The sequence below is a fragment of the Chenopodium album genome, chromosome 13 (genome assembly GCF_948465745.1).
Source record: "Chenopodium album chromosome 13, dcCheAlbu1.1, whole genome shotgun sequence".
NCBI lineage: Eukaryota > Viridiplantae > Streptophyta > Magnoliopsida > Caryophyllales > Amaranthaceae > Chenopodium > Chenopodium album.
In genome coordinates, this window is record NC_137846.1 from 54351043 (window position 1) to 54361592 (window position 10550).

Consider the following 10550-nt stretch of genomic DNA (forward strand, 5'->3'; position numbering starts at 1 on the left):
CTCTATTATTACAAAAAAGTTACTAACTCGTTATAACGAAATAGAAGTTAGAGATTCTCGAAAAAGAAAGGTGGCAAGAATAAGAATTCGATCTATCATTTTAGGTCATTCAAAACATTAAAACCCAACTAAAATCCGGTTTTAAAATCCGAGAAAGATAAATACTACTTGCGATAAAATAAATCCGAATGTTCCAATTTATTTATACCCCCATTATATAAAGAGGAGTTCCAAAGGATGAAGATGCCAAGTGTTGACTAAGCAAAGAAAATAAAAATTGTCCCTTTTTATTTTTCACTTCCCTCTTTTTTTTTCTCTCTCTCTTAAATTCACGTTATTTGTTGTAAGAGGAGAGAGAAACACAAAAATAGGTGAGAGAAAGAGAGTGGAGTGAGAGAGTCGTCGAACTAGTTTGTTTCGAAGCTCTGATTCACTACTTTTTACATCAAAATTCACTGTAAGTTGTCAATTTTCTTGTAGTTTTCATTCGATTTGTTGATTTTCAGTTGTTTTTTGTCAGATTTTGTGTTTTTTGTTGTAATTATGATTGTAAAATGTCGCGTTTTGTCAGCCTAGGGTTTTGGTGATGAGTGTGAATTTGATTGGTTTTTGCGTTTGATTTGGGTTGAATTTCGTGCATTGAGCTTGTTAGGGTTAATTTTGCTGTGATTTTGGTTGTGTTTGGGGTTGATTTGAGTTGTTTGTGGATCTGTCCTTGTTGGTTTGGTGGAGAAAGTGGTGAATTGGTGTCTTTGTGGTGTAATTTTTGGAATTTGTGTGTGTTTATGATCTGATTATGTGTTATGCAGGTTTTATGATGTGCAAGATTTGATTTTTGTTGAAAATTCTTGGTTTTCAGGGTTTAGGAAGTTGTTGAGGGTGAAATTCGTTTGTTTTCTGCTGAAAGAAAGAAGCTTTAGTTTAGTTGACTGTGGGATTTGATAATGGGGGAGGAGGATGCGAAGTCGGAAGTCATGGAGACTGTTATGAATGGGACCAAGTCTCCGGTGAAGGAGGCTGGAACTGTGGTGGAGGAAAAAGAAAACGGAGTCAAAGATATGGAAGAAGATAAGAAAGACGAGAATGACGGTAAAGCTGAGGAGAAAGCAGGTGACGAGGGGAAGGGGGAAGAGAAGGTGGATGAAGGCAAAGAGCCTGAAGAAGAGGAGGCCAAAGTAGAGGAAGGCAAAGAGCCCAAGGGAGAGAAGAAAGCTGAAGAAGAGGAGGGTAAAGAAGAACCTAAAACTGAGGCTAAGGAAGAAAAGAGCTCTAATGAAATTGAGAAGGACGTTGAAATGACTGAGAAAAATGAGGATTTGGAAGAGAAAGATGAGGTTGCTGGAAAGAAAGTTAAGGGTTCAGAAGAGAAGATGGATGAGGAGAAAGAGAATGACGGCGAAAAGGTAGAGGGTAAAGAAGAGACAATGGAGAGTGGAGAGGAAAAGGATCATGAAGAAAATGATAAAGAAGAGGTGAAAGGTAGTGAAAAGGAAGAAGAAGATGAGAAAATTAAGGGAGATGAAGAGGAAAAGGGGAACAAGGAGGAGAAATCCTCAAAGAAGCGTAGCCGGGGAAAGGGTGCTGAGGATAAGGGTGCAGATAAGAAAAAGAAAGTAGTCCAAAAGGAGTTGGAGCCTAGAACTCCAACTATCGATCGCCCAGTACGTGAACGAAAATCTGTAGAAAGGTTGGTTGCAACAATCGAGAAAGATAACTCTAGGGAATTTCACATCGAGAAGGTGCTGTTTGCATAATTCCCTATCCCTTCTGGTAGTTTTTTAAACTCTATATTTCCTGGAATTTAGTTCTCATTTTTGCTTGATATTGCAGGGTCGCGGCACCCCACTGAAAGAAATTCCTAACGGTATGTAGCTCCTTACCCTACCCATTTTGATCAGATTTACTTGAAAGCTTTTTATTACATATGCATTATCGCTTAACATAGGCTGGTTGTGCATTTTATATTTTTAATTTTTTAAATCGTCTTATTCTTGTGTGAAAAAATAAAATCTAATAGTAATAATACTTCTTTTGAAGAGAGAAGTTCTTAATTATTTTTTTTAATAAAAAGTACTCGTACTCAATAACTGTGTTGTGTGGATTTGGTTGCTGACCAATAGTTAATTTCCCTTTTGGTTTTAGCTTTGAACTTTATCTCTTTGAATGGTTCAATGGTTCTGTTGTGTAATTTTCATTTATTTAAAGCATGATTTGAACATTCATCTTACCATTTAAGGACTATGAATGGATTGCAGTGATTTGTATTTTCATTTATTATCTTGTCTTTTTGGCTTTCTGGCTCAAAATGCTGGGACTATGGCATTTAATCACTTGGACTTATTATATGTGTTTACAGGTATTATTGAATTTGTTTGAATGATCATTTGTAAGATGATGATGCATGAATTAGTTAAACTGTGGCTATAAATGATTCAGCCAGCTAGCAGTTTCTAGTTTTTCCTGTTTGTGGCATAGAGAAAGAAGTATTGTCACTTTTACTGAGGAAAGTAGGTAGTAAGAGTTTTGATCTGTTAGTATTGCAGATGGAACTGTGTATTTGGCTGGAACAAAACTTATGCATGGTGGGATAAATTATTATCTTTTGCAGCAGATTGCTGTGTGATTGTATAAGTGTATCTCTTTGCAACAATTTTTGTGATTGTAAATTGTATTAGTATACGTACATTGCTGTTCTGCATCTTGCTATGGACTTGGTTCACAAATTCTAATCTAGAGCAACCTCCAGGCTGGAAAACCCCATGCTACTGTCAGGCCTCAACTTGAACCTGGAGATGTGAGGTGACTGGTCGGAGAGTCTTGCTTATTGTTGTTAGCTTTTTTTGCTGCATTAGTATCTGTCTTGTTATGAAGACTTTTTTGTGTAACATTGAACCTCCCCTGTCATGTCCGCCTTTTTTTTTGGTAAAATCTAATATTAATAATGTTCTCATGTTAACTTGTGTAAAAAAGCTTCATGTCAAAGTGTTGATAAACTCTTTTCATTATGTAATATCATTTGAGTTTGTTGTTGATGTAAATGGTATATAAATTCTTACAACACGAAAAATCTTATTCTTGCTAAGCACGCTATGCTTAGATGTGGGCATTCTTTCAAATGAAGTGATTTTCTGCTTGATGAACTCACTCAACCAACTAACGATTCCCTTAATAAGAGATACGATCATAGAGAAATATCCTATCAATGAGAGATTTGTTTACTGATTTGTAACTTTGTGAGTTCATTTATGATTCTCTCGTGGGAGTGCTTAGATGGATGGAGTTCATTTATCGTTCTCTATTGTTGAAATGAATAGTTGGATGAGCGAAACAAGATGTGAGGTTACCGGTTCAATCTAGCTTGGAATCATGGACCCCTCCACCTGATAATTTTATTTTATTAGTTTTTTTTGTATTAATTTTTTTCCATTTGATGCAAGAAACAGTAAAATAATGTTTCTGAACCTTCCACAGGGTAGCAAAACATGCTCAAGTAGTAGTCCTCTCTCAAACTTCATATATAAAATCTGTTAATGTGGGTTGCCTAGTTTCATGTATGATGTGCTTCTTAACATTAGGGATTTTCATCTTATTTGAAGCAAGTGTTTCTTTGATGGATTATCTCAAAGTAAAAATGTAGAATCTATCTGTAGGGTTCTCTGGCTTTATAATCATGTCCACTGCTCTTTTGAGTAAATAAAATTCTTGCTAATGTATGGTGTTTGGTTCAAAAGTATAATTTCCCCCTTTCTTCTGATGTTCCTTTTGCATTGCAGTTGCATACAAGCTATCCAGGAAAAAGAGTGATGAAACCTTTAAGATGCTACATATGATTCTGTTTGGAAGAAGAGGGAAGGTGTGTATTTGCAGCTCTTTACTGGCAAAATCTCTTTTTGTTGTGGCACAATTATTTGCTCCATCTTTGTTGTGGAATTCATTTGGATTCAAAATTCCTTATTAGTAATTGATTTATAGATGTTTGTCTTATTGACTTATTCAATAGATAGTGTACATGCTTTGGGAGGTAATGATAATTAGCTAAGAGTATGTTCCCTCTGTAACATATTGATTGTCACTTCTGCTGTTTGAGATTGAACTTTGATTGTGAAATTTTCTCAGAATATTAAGATATAATAACACGAAACCAAATCTTTATTTCCAAAAGGCTAGGTAAATTCATAATAAGAGAAACTTGCAGTCAAATTATAGGTGTAAAGTGCAAGCAATTGTTAATGTAAAACATGACATGCTTGAATGAATGTAATGCTAAATTGCTAATAGTAGCTTTTATTCAACTTCCAACATATTTTGAAATCTGTAGCTGGAAGGTCAAGAATTCTGTCAACATCATATATTTCATCGTTTACTTGTATATTACAAAAGAAATATGGTTTGATAAAGTATCATTACTTACTTGCATAGCAATAATGATTTGAACTTTGAAGTCATTAAACCGGGTACATGCAAAGAAAATAATAAGATGACGGCGGACTGTTTTTTTGCTATCTTTATGTTAAACCTTTGCAGTAGGTTCATCTTGCCAAACACTGACAATCTATAAGACTGAAGCTCTAAACATTGTATAAATTTCCTAGACCTGCATTAAATAACTGTCAATTTGGTTTTGATTGACCCTTTACACTCTTGAAGTCTTGATAGTAGTACAGTCTATTTTGTTGATTAGCAATATGGATTTGTCATATCAAATTAGAATTTTCCTGGAGATGTGAAAACTCATGCACTCTGATTTGGAATATTCGGATTTTAAGAATTGATCTTCTATGTAAACCGAGTGTTTAGGGTTTCACTCTGATTTGGAATATTCGGATTTTAAGAATTGATCTTCTATGTAAACCGAGTGTTTAGGGTTTCACTCTGAAATGATCATGTTTTCGGTTTTTAGAATTAAATTTTTTCATACTTCTACTTGCATACATCAAATGATAAATTTTATATTTTAGCTGCATATCTAATTATTATTAGTGTGGTGAACATTCTTTCCTCCCTGAATCACATGATCTTTAAATCTTCCATTCTTTCTTTTAAAAATAATCTTGTTTTTGGATGGGTTGGTGACTTGGTGCTGGTTTTGGAGATGAGATCTATCTGTTTGGTAAAGGTGTGAACCAAGATTCTATACTATAAATGTAAGGATTAACAGCAAGATGACAAATATAGACGCATTTATAAAGGGGAGGATGTATTGTCTACTAATTAACGAGTTACTTTAATTTATTTAATGATGTACTCTAAGGGAGCTGTGGATTAACTTAATGATGCGCTTCAATAAAATGTATTGTTCACCTTAATAAAATGTTTCATTGGAAGATTGATTGGGGATTGGACTTTATTCTAATTAGCTTTTTTTTCTCTTGCAGGCAGGTGAATTTAAACGCAATGTATCGCGGTTTTCAGGTTTTGTCTGGCATGCTAATGAGGTAATTCACAAAATTTTTTTGCGCAGGGCCCTGCATGTGTGAACATACTTTTTCATTATTTAAATCAGTTTTGAAGAACTAGATGTCCAAGCTTCTGTGTCTTAATTTTTCTGCGTGTTTTTGTTGGTGATTTATAAGTTTTATCTGCAGCACATTGTTCAGTTCTTCTGTAATAGTGACCTATATTCTGATATATAAAAGAGCTGCCCCTTTTTGTTACCAATTAGCCTTGTGTGGCTTGTTTGCTTGCTGATTTATGTGTTGCATGAAAAAACATAATGTTTAAGATTAAAATGGATTGGATGTCTGATAGTCAGACATTGTGGGCAAGAAATAATTTTAGTATCATAGGCATCATCTAGAAAGAGTAGTCTAGTTTATGGAAATCTGGGAAATCCATGAGCTGCTTAAGTCTGCAGTCTAAGTGATCTGTCATTAATAATTATGGGAATTAAAGAGCACTTTATCAGGGAAAAGACAGGTGTCACAGAAGGTTGTGTGTGTGCCCCTTGACCTTGTTCAACAAAATTAATTGAAGCAGGGTTGTATGATGTCTTTAATGTTCTTGTTACTGCTGCTCCTGACTTTGAATTTAATTAAGGAAAGGCACACCTAAGTTTCTTAGCACTCCTTTGTCTATTACTGCTGCTTAAAGTTAATTTACTTGTGGAGGGAAAGTTTGTCTTAAGTTTATTAATCTAATTGCAGGAGAAGCAGAGGCTGAAAGTCAAGGAAAAGTTTGACAAGATTGTCAAAGAGAAATTGCTGGACTTCTGTGATGTGCTTGACATACCAGTTACTAAAGCCACCATCAGAAAGGTATGTCAATTAAGTTTCTTTGTATTATCATTGCCATGCCACTTGCCCTTTAACTTAGGCGCATTTATAACTAGATCGTAAGTTTCTGACAGTCATCTGTGGTTAATGAGAAGTTAAATGGGTTTCCTTGATATTACCTACCTTTCTCCTTTAAAAAAAAACCTTTTAAACAGTGGAATTTCAATCTTCTGAATAGAAGTCTAGCATGCACATGTACTTTAGCTGACAAGGCAGCATTTGAAAGTAAAAGACTATTGGAATATACTTTTGTCTTGTTCAGCATGATTTTGCTAATCTATGTACTTGTATTATTTTTGAACATTTTTTCATGTATAGCTATTTGGATTGAACTTTTTGTAGAAATAATCTTGAATGTTTGAATTGTGATACTAAGTGTCCAAAGTATTGTACAGGAAGACGTTGTTGCCAAGCTGCTTGACTTTTTGGTTTCTCCTCATGCTACTACTACAGTTTTACTAGCGGAACAAGATCAGGTTTGTAACAAAGATATTGGAAGTGAATCTGTCATTGCAATGTGTAAAGCTGCTTATATGACATTTCAATTACCGCTGCTGTTTGTATGTTATTTTGCTGTTTTAGGGCAAGAAGCGCAAGAGGTCTGCCACAAAAAGTGCATCTAAATCAACATCACCTAAGGGCTCTTCCAAGGTTCGGATCCCCCTTCTCTATTTGCCATATTTCCAATGCTCCTAGAATTTATACTTGGTCTCCAAATCATTGTACTTCTGTAATCTTGTGTACTGTCATTAAGATGGATGAGTTAAATATATACTTCATTTACATTGTTTGCATCCTGTGTTTATTAAATTTGTTTCCTTTTTTTGTTGGCCATTATGGTTGCAGAGCCAGAAGAAGGCCGGCGATGCTTCTAAAAAAGAAGAAAAAAAGACTTCAGAGTCTGATGATGAGTCTGCGGATGAGGAAGAAAATGAGGAAGGGAAGAAAGAGAATGGAATTGCAGAGAAATCTGAGGATGAGAAATCTGAGCAGTCTGAGAGTGAAGAGAAAAAGGACATGTCTGAAGATGACTCTGGAGAAGATACACCAAAGGAGAAAGCAAGTTCAGGAAAAGCAAAACAGGAAAACAAGAAAAAGACTCCAAGTGTAGAATCTTCTGGAAAAGCCGCTAGCAAAATAGTTGTCACTCCTAAGAAAGCTAGATCAGTGCCTAAAGGAACACCAAGAAAATCATCGTCAAACACTTCCAAGGTTATTGAGAGCAAGGAATCAAGCCCTAAGGTGTTCTCAAGGAAGAAGAAGAAGGAAGAGCCGAAGACAGAGAAGTCTCCAGCTCCAAAGAAATCTGCTGCTAAGGAAAAACCTGGTAAGTTTAAAGCTTTGAACATCTGTCCAACTTAAGCACCACATGATATCTATATGGATGCCCTGAAAATGCTCCACCTTTACTGTCATGCTTATTTTATACCGAACATTATTAATCAGCTTGGTTTATTCTCCAGCAAAAGCTGCTTCTGAGATTTGGAATTAGGGAGGAAAAATATAATTGTGAATTTGTGAGTAATAACTTGCAGAGTTCTTTTGAAATAAATCATGTTAAGTTGCAATTCTTTTAGCATTTACTGCTAAAATACTACTGTACTAGGCTATGGGTTTGATTCGGATTTAATATTGATATCTGTCTAATTGTTGTCAGGTTGAAATTGTACATTATTAAGTATGGTTACTTAGGTTGTGTGTCAAATCCTGAGTGAAATCTTTAACTGAGTTTCCTTTGTTATCCTGAAGGTAAAAAGGCTGTGAAAGGGAAGGAGAAATCCAAAGAAGACAAATCAAAGCCAAGTGATGATGAACTAAGGAATGCAATATGTGACATTCTAAAACAAGTTGACTTTAATACGGTAAGAATTGAGTGTTTATAATGTGTCCATGTCTGTCACTGTTAAAAAAGATTTCTGAGTGTTTCATGGACTATCCATTCCTCATTGTTGCTCTAGACTTACGTGCATTTGGTGTTAATTGACTTTAAGTTCTAGTTAACTTGTTCTGTCTTGCTCTTAAATGACTACACTTCCATCACCATGCTATATGAGACTTGGGGTGATAAGCTTATGCTAACCCTTACCTCTAAGCTAAGCTGGACATACTAGCAGAGGTGGCACTTACTATTCTGCCTGAATTGTACAAATTATATTATTTCTGCGCGGGTATTGTGTATCATCGCTTTTTTGGGCCTTTTGATGTCTTGTGCAATGGTCACACTGGGACTTGTTGTTTCTGTATATCTCATTTTTTCTGCTTGCAGTTTCATGTTTGTGGTAGTTTAACACGTGCCTTGCAACACTTGGAGCTTATGCCGTTCACTTTCCTCACTGATATGTTTTTTTATTATTTTTTTATTTTTTAATCTACAGGCAACCTTCACTGACATTTTGAAGCAACTTGGTAAGATTTCTCTTTAAATCTGGTTTTCTACAAATTGTAGACTACAATATCAACATCGCTAATTCGTAAGATATGGTGTAGTCTACAATATCTTACGAATGTTGATATTGAAAATATGGCCTACTAACATGATGGTCTTCTCAGATTTTTGATAGCATCTGCGGTTAGCCAGTCACTAACTTTCTTTCCCCCTGCAGCCAAGCAATTCAGCACTGATCTCACATCCAGAAAGTCATTGATCAAGATTATGATACAAGACGAGCTTACAAAACTAGCTGATGAAGCTGATGATGATGAAGAGGGAGATGAGGGGGTTGCTGAAAAAACCGAAGCCCAGCCTGCTAGCAAAGAGGTGGAGGTCTGATTTGTGACACAGCAGCAGAACAAGTGGTAAAATATATGTGATCATCTGTCCATACCTTCGTTTCTGCCCCGGGGTTAAAGAAATTTAGATAGTATTAACTTTGCTTTAGTATCAGGCCTTGCTGTTAGTCTGTACAAGTAGCTGTAATCTATCGATAGTTGTTTATAATATTCTGGCAAACAAACTAGTCTTTTGCTAGCGATAGTACTAGAACAGTTGATGCTCATGCTGCTGCAGGATGCAGGTTGTAATATACAAATTTAAGAAATTGTTAGGTCTTTTACTTTTGAGATTTTCTAAATTAAACCAACTTTTGTGGACCAAAAGGGTAGATCTTTGTTGATCATTTTTCAACTTGGGTTGAGAAAGAGGCCTTTCTTTTACTATTTCTTGACTTTAAGTCTTGATTTCTGATTTCATGCTAGTTTATTCTATTGTATTATGTTTCTTGTCATCTCAATTCTCTGAATAAATGAGTTATGTGGTGGTAGTTAGTTGTTGGCATGCATGAAGGAAAAAAATGTTAACTAGGATGGCGACCGTAGGTGGGGATCCTGAGGTTGATTTCACTTAATTTTCCTTCCCCCTGTGTTTTCCACTTGGATCAACACTGTGGATGACCTGAGATCTTGACATGAGGGGATAAGCCATGGCGAGTGAAGCATTTGTATCGATATTGATCAATTTGTTTTTTCGGAAACAAATCAACCGATATTCGAGTGTTGGGAAATAAGTCGTATATCTATCATAAAGAGGTAACTACTTTGTAATTTTTTTTGGCAATCAAAATTAACCCTTTTTTATGTGTGTTGGGGGGGGGGGGGGGGGTTGATTGACCAATATTATTTTCGAAAATAAATTGCATTCTTATAAGGACAAGGTAAATTCTTATTAAATTCAAAGAACAAAAACCAAGAGTATGTTATTTCAATTTTTTTATAAACCTGTTCATTAATGTATTTTGGCATAGGATTGATCGATATTAGCGTTTTGAAAAATAATTCGCTTATTTAAAATGAAGAACAGGAGGTAAATGGTTGGACAAATATGTAATTTCATTATATAATAAAAATTTGCTATCCAGGAATGCCCTTTTAATAGGCTGGATGGGACGATCTTAGTGAGTTGTTCATTCCATGAATAGCTTTAGAATACAAACACGTATCAAGACCATAACTATTAGGATAAGTACGTGATGAATTTATACCATACATGTTTGTATTAATGAAGGATTGAGATAATATGACACCTGTTTAAAGAGCTTAATACTATGATGAAATGAAAAGAAGTGTGGTTAATCATCATGGGAGTTATATCGGCAACAAACTACTCGAGAATTACTCCATAGCACATAGCAATCAATTGTACAAGATAACTTGCAATGGCAAGAAACAACAATAGCAATGGAAAGATGCGAGTATCATAATCACGTTGGCAAAGTGAGTCATAGGATACCATCGACTGTCAAAATCATGGTTTCACCTAGTCACTTAGGGACAAAACTCTTT

General features: G+C 35.3%; 1 protein-coding gene across 2 annotated transcripts; it reads left to right on the top strand.

Moving 5' to 3' along the window:
* Positions 1-261: 261 nt before the first annotated feature.
* LOC145575008 (DEK domain-containing chromatin-associated protein 1-like) lies at positions 262-9430 on the top strand. 2 transcript variants are annotated; one of them, XM_081632921.1, is made up of 12 exons: positions 262-457; positions 810-1739; positions 1831-1864; positions 3774-3853; positions 5376-5435; positions 6144-6254; positions 6668-6748; positions 6855-6923; positions 7119-7599; positions 8022-8134; positions 8648-8678; positions 8876-9430. In XM_081632921.1, exons 2-12 carry the CDS (start codon positions 945-947, stop codon positions 9040-9042), a joined length of 2022 nt encoding a protein of 673 aa, XP_081489047.1. In that variant the 5' UTR covers positions 262-457; positions 810-944; the 3' UTR covers positions 9043-9430. The 2 variants fall into 2 exon arrangements, with proteins under 2 accessions (XP_081489047.1, XP_081489046.1); XM_081632920.1 differs by having other exon boundaries at positions 860-1739.
* Positions 9431-10550: the final 1120 nt, after the last annotated feature.

Excerpts from the sequence above, each read along its gene's own strand:
- LOC145575008 (XM_081632921.1), top strand. The coding sequence starts at position 945 with ATGGGGGAGGAGGATGCGAAGTCGGAAGTCATGGAGACTGTTATGAAT. Across the intron at positions 6,924-7,118 it reads CACCTAAGGGCTCTTCCAAG|AGCCAGAAGAAGGCCGGCGA; the intron begins GTTCGGATCCCC and ends TTATGGTTGCAG. Across the intron at positions 8,135-8,647 it reads AACAAGTTGACTTTAATACG|GCAACCTTCACTGACATTTT; the intron begins GTAAGAATTGAG and ends TTTAATCTACAG.